We start from the raw sequence: 25054 nt of genomic DNA on the forward strand, positions 1-25054 counted from the left end.
AACAATGATTCTGTCAAGGGCCACAAATGCCTCCTCTTTTGAATACTCAATAAAATTGTCCATCACGTGGCCAAAAAAGTCTGCAAGGGCCTTATGGAAAACATCTAGACCATCCAAACAGATCTAACCCTACACCAATAACACAGCTTGATTAGAAATTATCTAAGATATAATAATATTATCCTCCATATCCAACTGCTCAAAAGGGAAAACAAGGATACATGGATATACATCATATGTATAGATACATGAATACATATAATACATATTAGGTTGGAAATTACTTGGAACAAGCTCATGGTAGCCACAGAGGCCATAAACTTCAAGAATGTTTGTGGAATACTTTTGGTAAAATTACAGTTTGGGTACATGAATGTAAGTATGTTTGTTGCAGATGTTACTTTGCTGGCTGAATGAATGATTTTCACAGAATATTTATGCAAAGTTACGAACAGTATGATTCTGAAAATTAATAGAACTGAACTGCAAATTAATCAAAGAACAAGGTTGCTGTGTTTTACAGGGAGAATTGAATTGACAAGTTCAATGTATACATAAAAGAAAAAAAATTATGGCAAATACACAGACTTACAGTATGTACCTTGGAAGAATATTTACTACCAATGAGAGAATGGGTGGACAACTTTTAAGATGTATACATGAGGATAGAAAATATTGGGTAGTCTGCCTTTTATTGTGAGGAATCAACATTTGCCAAAAATAGTGAACATATTTGTGTTTATGCCCACTTTGGAAGAGAAAGCAGGACATAACAAGAGAAACTAAGTTAAATACACTGTACATAAGACATAAAAATGTAAAGGAGAAAGATGCAACATATGAATATGGCTAGAGTAAGAATGTTTTGCAATTATAGGGAAGGTAAATTAGAAAGATGCATTAGATTTATCATTCTTTTTTAATGTGACTGTTAAAAGTTAAAACACTAGAGTATATATATATATATATATATATATATATATATATATATATATATATATTCCAAATTTAACCCAATTTGCCTTTATTTTCATATTCTATAATATTTGTATCATTGGTATAAACACTTACTGGAACTCTTAAAGAAGTATCTACCATGTGACTTTATTATATATTCTAGAAGTACAATATGTGTTTCACTCTTTGCCCCTATAAATAGTGTAATATAATGATTAAAGTGCTGGATTTGAAGGTTCAAGCTTCTACTTCAAAATCATGAACTGACTTTGGAAAAGTCATCTCTCAATCCAAACATTTATGAGAAATTCAAAATATTTGTACATTATTATGTATGTAGTAAGAGATGTGAAAACCCAGAAATAGCTATGTAATACTAAAAGCATTTGCATTATGGAGGACATGTCTGGGTCAATACTCAAAGCCATTAGCAATTTTTTTTCTGACATCTTAAAACATTAGTCATTTACATTTTTGAGAAAAATGCCACAATCATTCAAGTGTCAAATTGCAGAGCATCACAGTAATCATTAAACCTCTTAAAGTATCTGCATTAAAATTATTTTAGAATTCAGCAGCTTGAATAAAAATAAATGGTACTCTATTGCACCAATCTTGTTGACAGCAGGCAATTATTTTATGAGGATTTTTTCTTGCTAACTTTAACACTGAATCATCTGATTGCATCTGAGAAAAGAATTAAAATGTGAATATGTCTTATTTTTTCCTCAGTGAGAAAGTATCATTTCCTCCCATTTTTGTTATCTGCATTGAATTAACATCATTTCATTTTTTTAAAACAATATGTATATTACATTTGGATAACTACATTGCAGAATTTGTGATATTCAGCCAATAGTCTTTAACCTAAGTAATTAACTTTGCAGTGGATCATAGTGTCACATGTTAGAAAAACATAGCAGAAATCTTGTGATTTTATTTCTACTTTCAGATTTGGTCATGGGAAAGTCATATGAGATTATTTTCAAATTAAATGTTTGAAGAACAAAATATGTAAACCAAACTTCCTCCAATAATCACAAAAGCATAAAGAGGCAAGTATAAACTAAGTTTTGACTGATTATAGATACAATTATTATAAAATTATAATTATAGATTATAGATGTTATTATAGATGTTATTATAGATGCAACTGTTATAAAATGAAATAAATTTCCTTTTATAATAATTTATTAATTGTATATTGAATAAAACTGAACAAATTACAAATTACGGTGTATACTGATACAAGCAAGCAGCCATTCGTAAGACAGAGCAAACTAAAACACAGATTAATAACAGTTCTTGCTCTAAATGGAATGAATTTTATTTCTTCAGTGAAACTTTGAATTGAAAAGACTTACTGTCTTAAGAGAACTGCCACCTACTATATCCTGAATATTATGTTTTTCATCTCCCTGTTGTAAATAGTTTTCTCCTATTTGTGTCAGAAACGAGTCGACAATGGTCTATTATGATGTAGTCCCTTGGGTGATTGTTGGCTTACCTATATAGATTGACATCCATTCAATTCAAGCCACTTTGAATTCAATCAATAGGTTTCACTTTATGACATCACCATCCTCTTTTAATGACCCCATAGTCCCTTGAGGGGTGGAGTCTGGGCAATTGAATGGAGCCAAGTGTTTACTAGCTGGATACTTGTTTACTCCTGTCGCCAATGTGTCATTTTATTCAGCAGATATATTCTCAGCCCAGAGAGATAAATATCTGCCTCTACCTAGGATTGAACTCACAGCCTCCTGATTCTGAGGCGAGAGCTCCACCTCTAGGCCATTACATCACTCGTTTCACTTTATTACATGCGCATAGCATATTTATACTATACTTCTTACTTATAGTAAGCATGGAGTACCACAAAGATCAGTGAAATTACCTGGGATTTGTCTCCTCCAAGCACATTTACCATTACTTCCATAACTGTCTCATGCATACCCAGGACTCTCATGAGATTAGGATGCTGATAAAATACTTTGTTGTTCATTATATCTCTAAGTGAGAAAAAAATATGAACGGTAGTAATTTTATTTATTTTACAACAATGCCATTTTTATTTCCACAATTCAAAACATTATAAAAGAATATTAGAATACATTCTAATTCTAAGGTGGTAACAGAGATTACAAGTTAGTGTCATGAAAAAAAGATAATTTAGGTCATGCTCAATAAGCATGAGTGACAAGGTTTTCACAGATAAGTTCCATTCAATCTAAATCAGATTGTTAAAACAAAAAAAGAATTTAGGATTGAATCTTGAATTCCCTTATGTGGAGGAGCTAAAAACTGTTTGTTGTGGTTTGGGTTTTGTTTTGCTTGTTTTGTTCCCATTTTTAATCAAAATCAGGACTCTTAAAAAGGGAGGGATTAAACTACTCTCTTATAAAGTCATTCCTTAAAATTGTACATGTGTATGTGAGTTATAAAAGGAAATAAGGAAAATGGAAATAAAACACATACAATATTTGAGAAATGAAGCAGGTGAATAGTTGTGACCTATTGTGAAATATAGTACTGATAATATACTGTATCTCGAGTCAGTGTTGACTTTTAACAATCACAAAGCAGGGACAACCTGTCTTAACCCTTCAGGTTTTCATGGGATGGCATGCACTAACTTTAATATGAAAATAAGAAAGTTACTTGCCTGTTATAACATTAATTAGGTTGTTATTTGATCAATAGAGATAGTTTGAAAAACTTCTTGTACCTTAAGCCCCGGAGGACCTTTGCCACGGAAAGTCCTGCACCAATGACTATCTGAATAGCCTTGTAACAAAACCAATCAGATTGAAAAATGGGCACAGAGTACATTTTAACTAAGAATCAATAAAGCTTAATGCTCTAATTATATTTTAAGCCATTAAAGTATTTATTTCTTACCCTAGGCCATTAATCATCAGCAGTTCTTCTTCTTTTCCCATCCTGACACTGAGAAGTGAACGAATTTGCCCCAGTGCTGCTAATAAGTTGATTGTGTCTTGCACGGAGGCAGCACTTATAGTATAAGATTTCCTCAGTGCTTGCAGCAGCTCACCAATGCTATCATACTGCCTTCGAAGTAAGTTAAACATAATGCGAACTAATTCTGGATCTTGGATCTGATCTTCCTGTGCCCAGCGAACCATAGTTTGAGATATGAGTTCTTTCAGAGAAACTGCAATAGAAGGGGTAGGGTAGAGGAAAAACAGAAAATACAAACTAATCTTGACAGTAAAAGCTTGTCAAAAGCTTGTTGCAATTCAGGAATCTGAAATTTTAATTAGTGATGATTACTTAAAGCGTTTAGGATTTAGAATTTCATCTTGGGTGGGAACAGCTTGTAGTCACAGCCCTGCCAATTATGCAATGACCTTGTGTAGATAAGTTTCATCACTTTCAGGCTAACAATGTATATGGATGTTGTTAATCTGCCTTCTTTTATCCTCCTGTGGATATCCTTGAATGAGGGAAGAAATCAATGATTACCTCTTTTGCAATAAAAGGAGCACAAGTGGCTGTATTACTGATACAGGAGATACTGATATTTCTATTCATGAAATGCGAATGCACATCACGCAATTCAAGCCACATATTCATATCCTCCCTGTTTCCTAATATCTGGCCTTCGATGGCAGTAAACAAAACTCCAATTTGCCCTCATTTCCACTGGCTGTCACTTCAGTATCTCTTTATTCTTCTACCCCCCCTCCCCCCAAATATATGCCACTGAATTCATAGATTTATAGAACCGAATTGAATGAAAAGCTAACATATTTTAAAAAATGGAAAAAACCCCAAAGAGGCACAAAGGCAGGAGAAAAATCTCTTTTTTCTATGATTTATGATAGCAAGATATTGAGGGAATTTAAACCATTAATTGAGTCAGCTGTCTATCATACATGGAACTTCTGGAGTACAACGCCATTAATTTTCAAATATCTAAAGCATGAAGAAGCATACATGGCTAATTTCCTATGTGCAGTACATATCAGACTACCTGACCTATATTATTTTGCACTTCCCGTGGGAATCATCATCTAAAAAATAAAGAAAATGTTGCATAGCAACACCATTACCTCTGCCATGCAGATATCAATGAAATAGAAATCTCGAAAGAGACAATAGCTGAATTCTTAACTCCAAGGAGTTCAAGGAATGCCAGAATCTTTATTTCCCATTTCACAAAATGAGACAAAGCGTTCTAGATATCTTTTTAAAAAAAACAAAAATAATCACCATCTATATTCTGGGACATCAGGGTGAGGATTGGTGAGCTAACAAGTGTCAAAATGAGTGGAAACGAAGTGATAGACATTACCAAAAAACACAGGTTCCAAATAATCTCTCTGGAAAAGGAGAGGGTGTGAGACTGTCCACTTATGTTTCAGACAGCTTCTCCTCACGAGGAGACCACAGGACACTCTTTGTCTGGGAGACAAAGAGAAGCCATCAAGCTTTTAGCTGTGGTTAAGTCTTTTTAAAAACACTGGGTATGTTAACCTCACTTTCTAATCACCTTCAGAAATTAAGTATTTAGCTACCTTAAGTTTAATAGAGATCTTCAAAATAATACATTTGGAAAACCACTTGGCAGGTTTACCTTCATTTCAGAATAAAAGAAAAAATAACTACTGTAGGAGTTGAAGAAGTTAAAGTATTTGAAATAAACAGCAAAACCTAAATAAGATTTTAATTTATAAGTTATAAACTGATTAAGGAATCAGACATATTTGGAATATTAGGAATTTTGCAATAAGATTATAGAATTAATTATATAAATAAATAGCACCTTTATGGAAACAATTGTTTAGTCTATTTTAAGTCATGACAGAAATTTAAGATGATATGCTATTAGAAACTGGGCACTAGAAGGGATTAAAGATTCCAAGCAGAAAAAGAAAAATGGAGGGGGGGGGCTTGTCTTTTGGTTTGGGCCAGCATTGAAAGAAAAGGATAGAGAATGGCATGATATATTAAATACTTCAGAAGTTCTTTGAAGAGCAGGGTCAGAATATAGCAGCCACAATGTTAGTAGTAATGTCTGCTTTTATTAATATATCATTTCCAAAAGTTGACAGATTTGAAGAATACCTTGAAAGCCATTGACTTTTACTATTTGTTATTAAAATTTTCATATATTTTTTTTTAAAAAAGCCTTTACATTCTTCTATGCATGATGAAAGATGAAACTGTGGGATTCAAATTCATAAATTGCTAGGAAGAATTTTAAGATGGAAATCTATACTTACAGCGAAGATGGGAGGTTTCTTAAATGCCTTAAAGTGATTTATTGATTATTTTCAGTCTGTTGCATAAAGAAAAGGAAATTCCCTTAATGAATTCTTCCTGTCTAAGCAGTATGCTGCTGCAAGTCACTTAATTCATTTTTTACTTAAGCAGCATAGAGCACGTGTACATAAATAAATTATAAACTGATAAATTGATAAAGGACAATCTTTTATCTTGGTTTACTAGACAAGACCAACATTTGGCAAAGATGCTTCCAATGTGGAGTAGCCTTAGCCTTTCTTATGTGAACTGGAAAAGGAGACTTTTTCAGGCTATAACAAAGAAATGATAAATAAAACCTAGGGAAATATATAAATGTATTGGTCTAGTAAATTCTTCATTGATGCTGCTCAAGTCATCTAACAGAAAGGCTTGTTTTGTCCTCAGATTAAAAATTATACACTTGATTATGCCCGCAAACACTGGCAAAACAGTGGGCTAGCTACTGTGACCAGGGTGGATGGGAATGGGGGAGAATAAAAGCAAGAGATGGTGGATATGGATTACAAAGCTTAACGGGGGTTTATATCTGTATACAGGCCTCCTCTTGAAGTTCCTTTTCTAGCTGTTAGAGCTGCCTGGAGGAAGTTTTATGAAAGAATCTCAAGGGAATAAGATCACTTGGAGCTATAAATGAACTAAAGAAAAGTTCAAATGCAGCTTTTCATTCTAACCAAATAACGCTGAGCAAAATATTAAAAGAGATATAAATTTAAGGGGAAAAGCTTCCATCTCATAGCAGATCATATCTTTAAAAGAAACCACAAAAGGACTCCTGCAAAACAACAACAACAAGCTTTGGAGACCTAGCTTTATTTGCTTTTTCAGCAGGAAGTTTTGAAAGCTTATTGTAAAAGCATTAGGGTAGCAGCTCAAAGGAAAGATGCAGCACCTATCATCTTGTCCTGAATTTAATGATTCATTATATTTGGTTAGAACACCAGTCTTTGCAGACAGACATGGACAATTAGAGTCTGAGGTAGGCAGTGAGGTGGAAAGGCAGACACTTTGAACTAATTTATGATATCTTCAGGGGGTAAGCTATTTTGATCAGACTATTCAATTCTTTTAATCTTGAGAAAGAGACAGCCAGGAGAGCATTTCTTTGCAACTTTAACATGAGGGAACTTCAATTCCCACGGTGGCTAGGGAATTCTGGCTGTTGAAGTCTATCCATCTTAAAGTTGCTGAGGTTGAGAAACAGTAGTATAGACACTCTCAAAAAGACAATCTAAATGTATTTTGAACATGCTGTTCATTTTCTTTATCAAAACTTTCTCTATCTAAAATGAGACAATTTTAATTAAGAGTCTAAAGCTGAAGAATATCTATCCGTGAAATATGATCACAGAAGAAAATGTACTACACATATAAGAGATGTTCACCATGACTCTCTTGAATGGTCTGTTCAAAAAAGAAAAAAAGTAGATATATTATTAGAAGAAATCTATATGAGATTATAATACTATCCCCAGACTATATATGTGTGTGTGTGTGTGTGTGTGTGTGTGTGTGTACGGTATTCAGCTTTGTTTGGGTATTTTCCCACGTCATTATAGTTGTGCTTTTAAAGTTGTAGCAATGTTTCAGCAGAATCTCATCTGCAAAGCACAACTATAATGACGTGGGAAAATACCCAAACAAAGCTGCAGGGATCAAGAAACTTTATTATCTCCTCTCCAAACTAGCTCACACAGTGACTTAAACATCCATGGTAAAATCTAAAATTAAATAAAAACATCACAAATAACATCAGTAAATCCATACTAACTAACTACATTCCTTCTCCAGTAAAATTCTTCCTTTCATCAGTGAATTGACAGAACAGTATTATTTGATCAACCTGAATCTAATATTAATTTTAGACTTTCATGAGTTTGGACTTGTAACTCAAAATGGAAGCATGACATATTTAACCCATGACACTATTCTAGATTGGATAGCTGATTAATTCCTTAATTTAAATTCCAGATGGACTGGACTCTAGATCTCACTTTCCTGTGAGATATATAGCACTTTTTGTGCATTAGAAACTGCAAAGTTATAGTTCATCCAAAGCTATCATTTACAGTACTTTAAGGAGTACTGCTATGAATTTAAATTCTTACTAGGATATTTTTCTTCTTCTTCTGTTGTCTCTCTCTTTTCTGTTCTTTGTTTTCCTTTTATTTTATATATCAAAGAACATAGTTTTCCAGCCCATGAAATGTTTTCTTCCTCTTCTTGTTCTTCATCTAATGGAATACCTGGTATGTAACAAAAACAAAAAATAATATATTTGCAATATTCTAATAATTAAAGAACCATCTTTATGCATCTCATGCAGTAATTAAACAAGCACAATCTTTCAAGGAAGAGCTGCCAGTGAAAATAAAAAAGGATCAGGAAACTTCATTGCAAAGAACAGAATAAACATCAATGAATGGGATAGGTGAGGCAAATGGTTGAATGAGGATTCAGTTATACTATACTGTGTAAATTCCTGAAGTTTACAGCCCAGACCAAGTCAATGGACATTAAATTATGTTAGGGAAGTTAATGAGTAAACAGCAAGTGGTAGCATCCAACCACTTGACCCGAATTAATCTTGAAAATGTTAAATAGATTGGAGCTGATCAGACATTGATGAGAGTTCACCAATGAGTACCAATGGCTGGAAAAAAGCTTCCTATTGAATAGCAATAATAAACCATATCTATACTGCTAACAAGGAAACTACATGGACATATCCACATAATAACCAGGAGTTAAGCTCCATTTAAGAGATACTTTATTTTTTTCTGGGGAAAAGGAGGAATGTTGAAAACCAGCTCAGTGAGATCCATTGCTAAAAAAAAGTGCTCATTCAAATTAGTTATTTTTTTACATTGAAATGTTATTTTTAATTTTGTCCATATTATGTTTCACATAAAAAAATGAAATAACAATGGAAGATCTGTAAGTAATAATCTTTCACAGACAAAAAAATTCATAGGAACAATATGACCACTCAGTAAAATGTATGCCTGCTACCTACCACAATGAATTAGCAGCTTATCATGAAACTCATATAGCTCTTCCTGAATCTCCACTGGACAAGGACAATCTTCCCCCAACTGAAAATTCAGCAGCATATTAATCTGAAATTATAACATTAAAATTAGAACCAGGATTGTACGATATTCAGATTTTCACTTTAACTTTTGTTTCAGTCCACTAAAATAACTTTTTTTGAAAAACTCATCAGCATCTGAGAGAGAGGCACTGATAATTTTCCTGTTCCTTCCTTTTCCTTTTAAATTCTGTTCTGGAAGACACTGGATTGTGTTTTTATTCTATTTCCTTCTATTTGGGTGTCCAGTATTAGAATGCTAGATAGTTTAAGCACCATTCTAGTAATTCTGGATATAGTGTTCCCCAGCAATATACAATGTGCCAATAAGATTCAGCAATACAGTTTTCTAGATTCCTAAATTAATTCCCCTTTTATAACTCTCAGAAAGTCTACTGAAAACTAAAAAAAAAGTTTGAAAGTTTAAAACAATGGCTTTCTTTTTTCTAATTTATACTATTACCAAACAGTAAAGAAATATTGCAAGATACCTCCTTCTATGCAATTTTTTTGTGTGGGAGAGAGCTTTGTAAATAGATGCTACATTTTAAGATTATTGAAGGTCTTGCTCTTTTCTCTCTTTCTATACTTCTTGATAGAACAGATGAAGGATCTTCATCTACCTGTTCTTGAGGAGGAGAACGAAATTCCTTTGTCTTCCTGGCAGTCAGCGCGGCAGACATATTCAAGGCTTGCATCAGTTCATTATATCTGTATTTCTGATTATACTGTAACTTTAAGACAAAGGTATCCGCAAACGAGACGATAGCTTCCACTCTGTGTTTCAGTTCACAGTCACAGAAATAATTGAGTAGCTCACACATCTAATATGAAAGAATAAATGAATTATACAATACATATATATATATATATATATATATATATATATATATATATATATATATATATATATATATACAGAAGCCTGATGATGGCAGATGAGATTCTGCTGAAACGTCGCTACAACTTTAAAAGCACAACTACAATGACTTAGGAAAGTACCCGAACAAAGCTGAATGCCATACATGTAAGTACCCGCGAAAACTTAAGAAAACGTAAGTATATATATATATATATATATATATATATACAGATATATATATATATGTCACCACCCGCACACACACACACACACACATATTCTAAATGGGAGGGCAATGCACATTATTGTATATGAAAAATCAATGTTGTAGGTAATGAAAAAGGAGACTCAGTTCAATTCAGACTGTCTTTTCACTAGTGTAAGGAGTTTTCCAGATGAAATAAACATTGATATGCATTACTGTTGAAATCTATAAATATACCTTTTCTAGGCTGCAGGAAACTGAAAACCTGGGAATGGCCCCTCTTCTCGCAGATATAATCCAGTGGACACGCAAGTGATGAATACAATGACAGCTTGACAGCTGCATCTGGACCAATACTACTCTGATCCAAATTGTCTTAACTTTCTTTCTTGTTAACTTTAAAAATATCCTCTTCTGCAATAAAATGGCGCATCCACAAGTAAAGATTTTAGGATCTGGATAATACAGCAGATCCAGTGGTGGGATTCAGTTTGGGAGAACTGGTTGTTAACTTTCTGAGCAGTTTGGTGAACTGGTTGTTGGAAGAAATCATTAGGGCAGAGAACCGCTTGTTAAATTATTTGAATCCCACCAGAGAGCAGATCCAATATCTGCAGTATTTATAACAGTTTAACTTCCACTTCATCCTACCTATTGTAACCACACAAATGCTTGTAGGTCTTTGTAGACATATTTACAAAATCTAGTTATAGCTATTTCTATTCAACCCAATCTCTCATTTGCTTATTAATATGCATGTATGAATTCCACAAGAGTGGAGGAGAATCAGTATAAATGTATCTACATCACCATGTTTTCCAGTTCTTTATACTAATAAATATCAAAAATATGTATTTGTCTCATTTATCAAGGATCCATAAAAATTTCAGGTACAATAAGATAAAATCAATTTATTCCAGGTTGCATATTAGGACTAATGAAAAATTGAGAAGAGTGAGATACTATATGTGATGTTTCAGTAACATAATATAATTGCAGTTATACTAAGGTTATTACCTGAAGTTTAACCGACTCTGGCAATCTTGTTTGCAGCAAGCCCTTTATTGGGGTCTTAGTTTCCTTAATGGCCTTTTCACCAGCCTCTACTGCTTTTTCTTCTATCTGGGTAACATCCTCTGTCTCTGCTTGCTCTGTTACTTCTTCTTTGCTCTCACCAAATACACATGGATCAATGAGAAGCAAAACCTGCTTAACATCATGATCATCAAAAACTCCCATCCTAAGCAAAGTTCCTATAAGTTTCAGAACAGGAACAAACTGGAATTCAACCTTCCCTCCAACAGGCTCTCTTATATGGGCTCCACTGCAATAGACTGCTTCTGTCAACATACTTATGGCCTTTGTCTTAAGGATCTCTAGTGGTATCTCTGGACTAGGCTTTTGATGATCTTCATTGGACAAAATGAAACAAGGCGTAGAGAATTTAAACTTTGGTTTCAAGCATGTACTAAGTCCAACTCCAGGCAAGCCATGTTTCTTTGATCCATCGGGAAATAATTGGATTTTCCTGGTTTCATCTGTAACAGGAGTGATAAATTCATTGTTCATCATAAGTTTTGCTTCCTTGGAATATTCTAAATGAATGCTAATCAACAAATCATAGAATCCAGACCTTAAAAGTCCAGGCAAATACTGATTATCTATTGTGTAAAATATCTGGGAAATATCCACATGGCTGCAAAGAGCATGAGCTACTCTATTATTACCCAGAGCACAAACAGAACTATATAGCTTTAAAGTGTGAAAGTGGAACCTCATCAAATCTTCTTGTTCACATAATTCCAAAATGTTAATACACCTGAAATGATACAAAAACAAAACAATAAAAAAATAAGTTCTGCAGCATGTTTCCTTTTATTAAGTAAACATTGTTAGAGACTTTGAGAGAAAAATGAAAGGCTGAACTCTATAAGGCCTGTGCAGTGGTTTAATAGGAGTGTTGCAGGCACACTCTGCCCACAGCCTGGAGCCCAATCCTGATGGGCCCAGATTTTTGAGGACAATACACTGACTCTGTTAACTGCTTAAAGAGTGCTGTAAAACATTATGAAGCTGTATATAAGTTTAAGTGCTATTGCTATTACTATCATTCATGCCTTGATGCAGTCAATCAAAATAAGAAATATGTAATGACTGATGATATAACAGTTCATGCTACTTCTAATTCTTTTAAAATATAAGTAATAGAAACTTATATTTTCAAAGAATATAATGTCATTTGGATTTCTCATCAAGCAGCACTTTCAATTCTAAATTTTGAGAGTTAGTAAGTACTGCATATCTGACATTGTAGTTGTGGGTTTTTTTTCAGTATTAAAATGATTGTCTATGTAGTTAAAAGCAATAGTGAGTTAGCATCTCGAACAGTAATTAAGGCATCTGCATCATAGTAATAGCAATATCATAGCAATAGCATTTAGGTTTGTATGCCCCATCCCATAGTGCTTTACAGGATGAGAAATTCTATATCTTTCCCTCCAGCTTTAATTGGCCAATGTTATTTTTTTTTTAAAATAAACTAATTTCTGGATCAAGGGTTCAATTAAATTTTCAAACAAGTGTATGTATTTTTAGAGATAATTTTTGGTTGGTTTGGATTTATTGTAAGCTAAATGGAAAGGAATAAAATATTGCAAGAATTGTGATTGGAAAAACTTTTGGTACAACTATTAATATAATGAATTGGGTATTCATATAAATTTTGTAGATAAATAACAAAAAAAAAACAAGTAAAAGGAAATAAAAGGAAATGGCTAAGTAAATAAATCTAGCAGGCTTGATAAGTCAATTTGTGAATTGACTATTAAAACTTGTGTGTGAGAAAGTTTTAGGAATAGTAGCAGTAATAGTAATAGACTATCAGCTCAACATGTGCAAACATTATTATGCAACTGTATAACAGCAAAAAAAGCCAATGTTATTTTGGATGAATCACCAGAAAACCATGTCTAATCATGAGAAATAACTATTAGCTGTCATGGTTAGATCACACTTGGGAGTATTATATACAGTATTATGCCATGTTTTTGAAAAAACCTGGAGCAGGGTCATTGGAGAACTACAAAAATGGAAAGGGATCTAGAAACCAAATTGGTGAGTAATACCTGAAGATATAGATGTGTTGAGAATGCAGAAGAGAAAACCAAGGAAAGGGAAGAGAATTACAAAAACTTAAAAGGTTGTCACATGTATAATGAGGTGGACCTTTCTGTTGAAATTATGAGAAGGACGATTAGCAGACTGAAATTAAAAGGAGATTCAGGATGAAAATTAGGATAAATTCCTGATGATGAGATCTGGCTAGAATTCCTCCTTATTGGAAGTTTTGAAATAAATAGAAAATGACAATCTCTGGAAATGATTTAGAGAATACCTGAGCTGAACAGTAGGACTTGTTGACATTCTATTTTAATATATATATACCTGTTTTCTTCTGGAATATGAAGGGCCATCATTTGCAATGGTTCCAGGCATTGTACTAGCCATCCATGGCGGTCACTGACATGATCAGTCTCTACTTTCAGGAAACTGTTTGGCATTCTGCTCCAGACAACTGGTGTGAGTGTTTGAACATCCAGCCGAGGAGGGCATTGAGGAATGGGATTTCTCTCTTCACTTTTAAAGATTGCAGCTGATAAAGGCATAGTGTTCTAGAAAATCATACATGGAAATTTAAATTGTTTGAATTGAACCTTAATAATAATACTCTGTATGCATAATGTATTATGTGTGTGTGTTTGTCAAATGAATGTAGAGAGCCAATTCGACTGATTTTATTCTCAGAAGGTGTGTCAAAAAGAAGAAATTTATCTGCGCTGTTCCTTTTTCTTCATTCTTATTTGCCAATACTCTTAAGCAGATATGAAAGGAATGAAACAATGATTCACATGCATTGCATAGGCACCATAATGGTACAAAGCTCAGGAAAGCCAACTTGGGGGTAATGTATTTAATATGAAACATCATATAATGTAGATGGAGTTTACTCCATAGATCTATGGAAGGATATCTGTTCAAATAGCATCATACTGCCATGGTGGTGCAGTGGTTAGAAAGCAGTATTGCAGGCTAATTCTGCCAATGGCCAGCAGTTTGATTCTCACCGGCTTAAGGTTGACAAGCTTTCCATCCTTCTGAGGTCAATAAAATGAGGACCCAGATTTTAGGGGTCAATATACTGACTCTGTAAACTTAGAGAGGGCTGTAAAGCACTGTGAAGTGGTATATAGGTATAACTGCTATTGCTATACTGTCCTAAGTTTATTTTCCTAACTAAGTATAAAACAATCGGGTTCAAATTCCTTAAATGTAAGGAAGCCATTACCACAATCTTGTAATAACAGCTCAAGTGCACTGTAAATAAACAGGAAATTTAAAAGTACTGCAGTCTGCCAAAATATTGTCTTGACCTCTGCTGTCTTGCAAACTCTATAATAATAATAATAGAAGCATAGATTATCCCTAAGGTTAAATATTTGTCTGTGATTATTCATGAAACACTTTGCTTAACAATGATTAAATGTTATTTTATGTAACACTCTGCTATATATTTGACTAGTTAACAGTTTTCCTGTTTGAATTTACTTAAAAGACACAACATCTATTGATTTTAATTTGATTTAAAAATACCTTTAATTTACCCAGTTCAAACTGTACCAGGTTTGTGCTCGTAGGCTGTAAAAAAACAGCTGGAAATAGTTTTGTGTTTGGCTCAACCTGAAAATAGAGTTAAAATGCAATATAAGCGCATTAGTAGCACATAGGAAAAACCGTGTAATGATATATTTATAAAATCATTTCAACAGCAGAATACTTTAGTCAATAAATACATATACACATAAAAGGATGCGATCCTGAAATAGTACAAAATGTGATAGATTTGGCCTAGGGTTATATTGATAGCAGCGGTGTTCCCAGCATACTGCACTGACAATGAAATCATGACATGTGATGCCATCATGCAAATAAGTAAAATAAGCATGATGCCAGCTATTCAGAATATTAAAAAATACAGCTTCCAGAAGTCAGAAAATTAAGTGAGCATAGAAGTTCAAGAAAAGTTTTACTACAGATCATATTCAGAGACCAGAGTGATTTTGTTCCTAGAAGATGAATTTAAAAGACTCCAGAAAACCAGTATAATGCAGGAATGGATTAGAATAAAATCTGTTGTAAAAATATATCCATATACTTTGCATGTTATGTATAATACCTCTGCAATAAAACAGTGAATTATTTATTATGGGAATATAATAAATGAAGAAAAAACATTGCCCCTAAAATGTGAAAAAACATATTTTAAGAGGAATTGAAAATATATCAATGCAAATGTCCTCCGTTCTGCTAATGGTTATAATATAATACTTTATACTACTTTATAATAATCACTTTTCAAACCCTACTTTGGGATGATGGCCAAGTTGCTCTGTTTCTTTAGAGCAGGGTTGTCAAATTCCTGGCCCACAGGATAGATGCATTAGCAAAGTGGGGGGAAAAGTCCCAATATATCACGTGACACAGCTATGACAATGTGAGTTTGAAACCCCTGTTTTAGAGTATACACCAATATTCATAAATCATGGAGTGAGTCTATTTGGTTGGTTGTGTGCTTAAGCTTATGATATAATAGTTATAATATTTATATTAAAATCATGTCCCTAGATAAGAAAAAAAAATCAGCTATGTGTACATGAATCTGATATGTGTACATAATTTGGTTCTTAGACATTTCTGAATGCAGATTCTGTATGTCCCACCTACTTTATCTAACTGCAAAATGAAGAGATATTATATTACAAAATAAATTAAGAAGTGAATCAGGTTTTGTGGGGATTGAAACCTCAATCCCAATTGGACAAACATGAATATTTATTAAGCCAAATTTATTCAATTCACATTTTCTTAAAAAAAAGCAAACACTTATTTTTGTAATTTTTAATTATAGTAACTTTAAATTATAAAAAATAATTATTAGGAAGGGAGGGGAAGGGAAGGAAAGGAGCATGGGACTGAAGGGAGAATTGTATGATGAAACAATAAACAGTGAAACATTCATAATATGTCAATCATGGAAAAAAGTGGGTATCACTTTCTTCTAGATAAGATGGGAACTATTTTTATTTTATCTACATTCTGACTATCTACTGCTCAAGGCTGCTAATACAGGTGGGGTGTTTCTTATATTTTCCCCTTTTCCTAAATATGGCAAGTAAGATAAAATTGTCAATAGAATAAATATGTAGTTGACTGGGTCTGCCAGAAAAGCTTATTTTCAAAACGAACAGTCATGGAGTCAAATACTTCAGTGTCGTCTGAGTATAAATCCTAAAATGTAAAGAATTGGAGAGTACAAATTCCGGAATCTAGATCAAAGCTTTAGAAAATACACATTAATTCTGGGCAGAAAAAGTAATATTAGAAACTAAAATGAACCTAAAAGAAATAACTATCTTTGAAATTAATTCCTGAGTGGTTTCTTAGATACATGCAAATAAGCTGACGCCATAAATAAGCTGGTGGTGTTCCATGTCATTAGATACAAAGCTCACAGATAATGAATGTAATAAATCTGATTTTACTGTCACACATCTTGATTTAAATCTTTGCGTTTAAGAGGATTTAGCAAAAAATAGTAGAATTATTGTAGTCAGTTTAGAAAAAAGGTATGCGCCTTAAATATATGTCTTATTGGAATACCATTTTGATAAACCATTATTACACAGTCAAAGTGGATGAAGACAAATATTTGCTACTTCAGACTGAAAATCTTCAGCATTAAGTGTACCTAATGTTCTGAAGAGCCATATACAGAGAGGTGACACAATAAACCACTTGAACATGCAAGAAAATCTTGTCCTAGATAAAATCAATTACGACACCTATAAATTTGATATATGGCAATGAGCTCTAGGAGGATTTATCCTGGTTGACACACAAATCTAATTTGTAAAGAAAAGAATAGGTGTAGAAGATACTGGAATGAATCTTAGAATCAATATTTAAAGCTTTATTGCCTGGAGCCAGAAAAAGAAAGCCACTATTTACTTCTATCTAATGTGTGAAGGCTATGGGCACTGGCAGAATCAAAATGAAAAGTTACTATTGAGATCAGTTACATATAATGGAACCACCACCACCCCCAAATAAAAACCCCAAACAGCGTGGTGATATAGAAATAAGCATTTCTGTAATTTAATTTTACAAAATTATCATTGAAGTGAAGCAGAGTAGGAATTGTTATTATGGTAACTATCTAAAACTTCATTGGACAAGCATATCCTCAAATGGTAGGCACTAAGAATTGAATGGATTTGGCCACATTTTGCAGAATTGTAAAATATCAAGAATGCCAAAGGATGGAATATTATACCATATTATGAGGAATACTCATAATGTTCACTACTTTGGTATTGGTCATTGAACACACTAAAAATAATTGATTCAATCACAAATGATATGTTGCCAGAATCTGAAAGAAAGTGTTAAACCAAGCACTGTAATAAGGTGCAACTATAGGAGACAAGGCACGATTTAAGTTAAAGGAACCACTTGGAGATATCGGCAGACTTGTGTCGCCCCCCCCAATGATATTACTGATTCCTTGGAGAACACTGGGGGTGGAGGTGGGGAAGGGTTTAGATGATGATTTTGTCTGAGGTCTAAGGATAAATATGAGTTTGAGATCTATACTATTGAACTATCTGAGGAAATATAGGTGAAAATTGCTCAAGATATTGCTTCTGTGCTGCTAAAACAATAGTTGCTTTGCCTCTAGATAAGTGCAGAGGAATATTGATCATAGTCCCATCAAAAACTTTTAGGATATTCCAGACATCTGGCAGTAATAGAAATATAATGAACAGTACTATAAGCAGAAACACAATCATATGTGTAATGGCAGAGACCACCACCACCACCACCACCACCACCAACAACAACAACAACAACAACAATAATAATAATAATAATTGCTGTACACCTAGGAACAACGTAGGAAAATGCTTTTTTATAAGAATACAAAACTGTTAACTTTAAAAATAATTACAATAAAATAATTACAATTTTGCTTTGTTATGGAATTGTATAATGAATGGAGTATTTTAATGTTTTATCCAAACACCATATCTTCCATCAGCCAAAATATTCAAGTCTATTGTCTTCATAGAAATTGTGTAATATTTGCTTCATAATTTGTATAATTTAATATCAGGTTAATTTTCTGTTCAACACATATCTCCCCAAATATAGCATTACTAATTTCATCCTCAGTTTTAATCTTCCACCTTACTGAGGTAGACGAGAATGTCACAGGCAGAATCATTATATTTTCACAAGAAATGACAGCCTTTTTCTCAGAGGAAATTGCTACAAAAATTGGTTAGACTTTAAGTATAGGGTTGATATAAACAGCAGCCTATTTTCACTAGCACAGTGATGAATTTGAATCCTCAAGTAGACTTATATTTAGATTTAGTTTAATTTTTTTTTAAAAAAATGAAGACTTATTTGTGATCCACTGCTATTACTATCCTCAAATATTAACTATCAGATGGATTACTAAAACAGGATACCGCAATAATGCATTTTCAAAATCCAATCTGTAATGTTCTGCTCCCCAACTAAACACATGTGTTAAATAATACCCCTACATCATAACTTTGGTTATAAACAATTACATTCTCCACAACCAGTATCAATTCATTAGTACTGGAATGTGAGATAGAATTTGCTGTACAGAATATATGCAGAAACTCCAATATAATTTCAAATTATTAACCAGCAGATTTGAGGGAGCCCTGGATTTTCTATATTGCAATAAACCTTCTCATAATATTAAAATGGTGCCCTCAAAATTCATCACATCAATCAATCAAAATAGAGCTGTAAGGGACCCTCAAGGTCTTCAAGTCCAACCCTCTGCTGAAGCAGGAGACTCTATACCATAATTGAGACTGTACAACCTACTCAGTATAAATATAGACATTATTATATTTTCACAAAACATTAATTTATATTGTTAAAACATGAAAGTGGAATTTTGTGGAAAAAATATTGATACCTGGTAGAAAGTTCCCAGTTCCTTTCCATTGGCTGTGAATGACAACATCCCAGTAGCTAATTCGACAAGGCATCCAATTTCTAGATCAACATTACCACGATTTGATCTTTGAGAATTAACAAATGATTCTCCTCCCCAAACCAGATAGCAATTACTACGTTTTACACTGAAAGAAAGCAACCAGAAAACAATTAAATGTTAAGTATTGCTCAAAGATTTATTTAAATATATATTTTATGTGGAAAAGCCTATTGTATTCTATGGAAAGAAAAAAAGCAGAAATAAGTTATAGAAATTTGACGAATAAAAAATAAAATAAAATATAAAATAATAAAATAAAATAATAACATTTAAATAAATGTTTGGATTTACTCGAACTGCAGCTGCAGATATTTCACAAGGAGGCTCTATAGCTTTCATAAACCATCTGGTAATTATCACCAATATCCAGGAAGTAAGTTCAGTGAACATAAGGCATTAGACCTCTATAACAACTAAGGATTAACTAAAATCCAGTTTATTTTGTATTTCAAGGATCAGTCAAAAGCTCCATTCAAGTGTTTATTTTCAGATAACCAGTACAAAGCAATTTTTAAAAGATTTTTTTTCCACTGTTAATTTATGAAAATGCTATTCCATAACTAAGTTATAATTGAAATTAAAGTCAGAGCGACTTTAAAAAGTTGGTTAAATTATCAAAATATGGATTGCTATAGTTTATACCATATAATTTAAGGAAGGAAGGAAAGAAAGAAGGAAGGAAGGAAGGAAGGAAGGAAGGAAGGAAGGAAGGAAGGAAGGAAGGAAGGAAGGAAGGAAGGAATTTATTCATTAGATAATTTTTAAGCCCAAACCTTTCATGTACTCTTCCTCTTTCATCTCCCAAAGTAACTGTTACTGTGCAATTCTTATTTAGGTCAAAATGTTCACTGTAAAAATGGTAGTCAGGAGTTACCCAACCAATCCACACTGAAGACGGGTCTTGACCAGCAAAGATCTTCACAGAGTAGTAATACTGGAATGGCAAATATAAATATTAATACAATACTTAGAGAAAATTTTCTGAAGAGAAAATGTATTCCATACTAAATAGAGAAAATCATAGATTTCATTGATAGAATCAGCATGAGTGGCTTGTTTCGAAAAAATATTGTGCTTATCATTGGATAGTTACTCAAAGCAGTGTAGAACTCTTCTAACACATCATTTTCAATTTTACTGAAATTGCTAATCACTCATTATAAAACCCACTAAATATATAAATGATGGCTTTAAAAAAAATTATACACACACACAGACCACACATCACACATCACACACCACGCTACACACCACACACACACACACACATATTGGAAAAATGGTATGGTATGCTTTGAGGCTAATAGTGAGCAGGAAATGGTTTGGAACTAGGAAAGGAATCAGAGTCCACCATATAGTTGAACATAACGGAGTTAACTTCTCAGAATTGGTTTCAATTAAGTTAAAGTATGTTCTAATTTGGGGCAAAATCTAAGCCAATGCTGTTCAAACCAAGATAACTATTCCATTAAAAGAAAAGCCTAAATACTTACTGTTGTGGCATGAATAGATATTTCCTGGTTCTGTTTTCTGTAATAAGATTATCAATATAATAGAGAATTAAATGACTGTATAAAACACTAAAATAGAACTGAAAAAATCTTTTTAACCTATATACTGAATGGAATAAAATGTATTATAGGCTAAATTAAAACAGAAAAATAATGCCTGAGTTCTGTCACTTCAAAAACAAACAGAATTCAGAAGTATATAGAATATACTTCTATAACTATTTTAATTAAAAACCATATATGCTAAGGAGAAGGATTGCCTATAGCATAGTGAGAAGAAACAAGATCTTCAGTGGCAAACCATGTCTAGAATACATTTGTTTCTGATTCTTTGTATTTCTGATTACTGAAAATCACTAGCTTCAAAATCAATAAGTCTTCTGTTTTGGAATAAAGATTTGAACATTGACATAGAATGAGACAACATTGCCATAGAATGAGACTAAGTGAAAATAACTAATAATTTCCTAAGTAAAAATAGAGACAGAATTAAAAACATAGGTTTTAGTTAAAGGACTGACAATATATCTAACCTTTTGTAGAAGCCCTCAAATTCGAAACCATGACTGTAGGTAAAAGATGAATGAAATTCAATTGGCATGCTTAAGCGACAATATATCATGTCTGCATTACTATTCTGTGTTCCAAATGTCTTATGAGTAACTTTTAAACGTGGTGGATTGTCAATGTTTCCATCAATTCTTGTAACCTGAAATTATCAGAAATTTGTTTTTACAAGCATTTTTTTTAAAAAAAGCACTATCAGCCCATGATAAGACTTACTAAATTATCTCCTATGTTATATTGTCAATATAAATTTTTAATGACACAAGGAGAGATAGGTAATGTTGAGTGAGCTCATCAACATCCTGCTAATAACTTTTAAATGTCCCATAGACTCTCTGTTCCATTTAATTTTAATTTGTTTATTATTTAAAATATGTTTTCATATCCACATAAGGAAATTGAAAATTTCCATTGTAGTGAATAAAGTACAAATTTCACTATCATCTCCATTTTAGGCCCCTCCGAATCTTGGGAATTAAGCATGTTGGTGACTGTGGCATGTCTACCCAAGGAAAAAAAGACAAAGATAAAAGAGTACGTTTCTGGGATCCAAAGGGCACAAGTAACAGCTTCACTGACTTACTTTCTTCTTACATTTTGTGACTGGTTACAACCCCCATGATCATCAATTTTGAATATTTGCATGAGATGTTCTCAACATTCAAAATGTAACCTCAGACCTATCAGAGCACTTAATTATGGATTATACTTAATGGTGTTATGGCTCTTCTTACTATCTAGTATTACCTCAATATGAGGATGTCCCTTTGGCACATTGACAAAGGTTGGTAAGCGTTTGCTAAACCACATAGCAACTTCTCTGTTCATGTTGACAGCAAAAGGCTCAAAACCTTCTTGAAGCCCACACATTGTATAGTATTTGAAAGTGCTGGCATCCCTTCCAAAATTCATTCGGCCAATCTGAGACAAACCCAGTGAGCATATAGGAACAAAACCTGAAACAACAAAAGATAATAGTGGAGTTAGATTTAGATTTAGATCACATTTAGTTTGACTGGATTATTTATTTATATTTTTAAATATATATTTAATATATATGGCAACTCAATGCTGCTTACAGAATATAAAACCACATTTAAAACAATAAAAACTAACAAAAAGAATCAAATAAATTAATATAGTACAATATAACAAAATCACTCCCCAACTCCCACCCCTGCCCTGGTGACAGGTCACACAAGCCATTTAATGGGCTCCATCCCGCTCTGAGTTTCCCAGGCAGAACCAGGTCTTCAGCGCCTTCAGGAAGAGTATTAGAGTGGGGGCCATTCTAATCTCTTTAAATAATTTTAAATTAAATTATTAATTTAATCTCTGTTCCAGAGAGAGGGAGCCACCACAGAGAAGGGTCTTCTTCAGGGTCCCACCAGGTGTAGCTCCTTCGGGGATGGGACCCATAATATTGTCTGCCTCCTGGTTCTGGTAGGTCAGGTAGATGTGACCAGCATCTTTTGAGGATTTTTAAAAAATATTTAAAAAATGACTAAAGTATATCCACTAAAAGTATTTTGTCCAATATTGAAATATTATAATCAAATATCATATAAACAGATATTTCTTTTTTTCCTTCTTTCCTTCCTTCCTTCCCTCCTCCCTCCCTTCCTTCCCATCTGCCAAATAATCAGAAGCTAACTATCCCAGCTTAAAACATAAAGAAGTGGCTGTTCCTGAACTACATATTAAATTGTCTTATAAAACATTTTTTAAGTCTAATAACAACACTCTGCCTAAGGCCTCCATAACAAGCAATAAGATGATGTTAAAATTATTAACAAGAATATTAGATAGGCATAAATTGGATGTCTGTAAAGCAGAGAGCTAATGGGGACCTGATGATGTTAGATCTACAGCAATTAATATAAAATAACAAGAATCTAAACATGCCCAGTGGGGATTTTAGGCAAACAGTAATAGAAGAGAACATTCAAGAATCATGGTATTTGGGTTTGTTATTCTTCACTTTTTTTGGAAATAGTTAAAATATAATGACTACTAAAAAGTATGTGGTCTATAAGATAGAGCAGTTAACAAGTTTAATGGTGAGCAGTGCCATAGATTTAAAAATGGGCAGGGCAGTGCCATAGATTTAAAAATGAATGGTGCATTGGACTGTGCAAAGGCATGAATCTGTCAAAACTCATTAAATTAATTGTACCACTTCCCAGGATTATATGACTACTCTGGAAACCCTAATGATTCAGTTTAAGAAAGGAAAGGCTGATGTAAAACCTACCCTTCTGTGGAGAAATTTATGCACTTTTTTTATGAATGCCCACACAGAGAATTCTAAGTAAGTATCACTACACTGAATGGTGTATGGGTGTGAGAGTTGGGCACTAAGAAAGGATGATTGAAGAAGACATGCCTTTGAAATGTGGTACTGGCATAAATTATTGCATATGCCATGGACAGCCAGAGCAACCAACAGAGAGTTGCTGAATTGTATAAAACCAAACACATAATTAGAAGCCAAAATCACAAGGCTATATACTTTGGCTATGTCTTGCATTCATTGGAGAAGTCAATGATGGTTAGTGGAACAAAAAGAGGCAAGCAAAGAAAATGATAACAATAAAACTGATACAAAGATGACCATTCAACAACTAAAAGAAGCTATGTCTGATAGGAAAGCAAGGAAAAGTTACTTGCCTATAAAGTTGACAAGAGTAAGACACAACTGAATGGTTAAAACAAATCACTACACGCAATTTCTCCATTGTGTTGGTGAGTTGTGGGCAACAGTATGTTGGCTTGAAAGATATTTTCTAGATTTGGGTACCTGGTTTATGCATGCCAGATAATGAAAGTAAATATGGTCATATAGCGGCTTCTAATGGTGAATAGTAAATATGGTAGCATAATACAATGTTATAAAATCCTCTTAAGGGAGAAGTCTTGAAACATCTAATATCTAGTATTAAATCTAATATTATATCCAGACAAATAACATCACCTATAGGTTTCTAGTTTCAAAGTAAAAAAATAAAAATAAGGAAAGTATACCTTTTACAGAATCTCTAAAAAGTCACACAAAATTCTCAATTGATCAAAGTTACATGATAGAGTAGGACAATATCTATGGGTACATCTGGCTAATGAACAAGGCATATCATATGGAAAATTACAACTTAGAATGCAGTGAAGTGAAGATTAATGAAATGGCTAAATATAACAGTATTTATGACTAAATGTCTTATAGCTTTTCTAACCAATTTTGAAAGAAAAGGGGGAAAAAAATCAAAATGACAATTGTCTCTAGCGTGCTCTGAATGACTGTACCTTAAGAAGAGAGATAAACAAGCTATTAGGAGAAAAGCTATTATGAGATCTCACACTGTCTCTCCTAATAGGATTTTATGTCTGCATATGTATCTGCATGTGTTTAATTTTA

General features: G+C 33.1%; 1 protein-coding gene across 1 annotated transcript in view; it reads right to left on the minus strand.

Annotated features, from left to right (window-relative positions):
- Window positions 1-25054, minus strand: part of RYR3 (ryanodine receptor 3) — a 305744-nt gene that overhangs the window by 127360 nt on the left and 153330 nt on the right. Inside the window, exons 28-40 of the mRNA XM_087921834.1 lie at window positions 22390-22598; window positions 21609-21784; window positions 21058-21094; window positions 20338-20498; window positions 19484-19649; window positions 15055-15141; window positions 13849-14075; window positions 11422-12223; window positions 9961-10161; window positions 9263-9365; window positions 8355-8492; window positions 3859-4132; window positions 2855-2969 (exon numbers count right to left, since the gene is read on the minus strand). Of these exons, the coding sequence (XP_087777960.1) occupies window positions 2855-2969; window positions 3859-4132; window positions 8355-8492; window positions 9263-9365; window positions 9961-10161; window positions 11422-12223; window positions 13849-14075; window positions 15055-15141; window positions 19484-19649; window positions 20338-20498; window positions 21058-21094; window positions 21609-21784; window positions 22390-22598 (2696 nt within the window). The remainder of the gene's footprint in view (window positions 1-2854; window positions 2970-3858; window positions 4133-8354; window positions 8493-9262; window positions 9366-9960; window positions 10162-11421; window positions 12224-13848; window positions 14076-15054; window positions 15142-19483; window positions 19650-20337; window positions 20499-21057; window positions 21095-21608; window positions 21785-22389; window positions 22599-25054) is intronic.

This window comes from Pseudonaja textilis, chromosome 1, assembly GCF_049901715.1.
Source record: "Pseudonaja textilis isolate UNSWEBS1 chromosome 1, rPseTex1.2, whole genome shotgun sequence".
In the NCBI taxonomy this organism is placed as follows: Eukaryota; Metazoa; Chordata; class Lepidosauria; order Squamata; family Elapidae; genus Pseudonaja; species Pseudonaja textilis.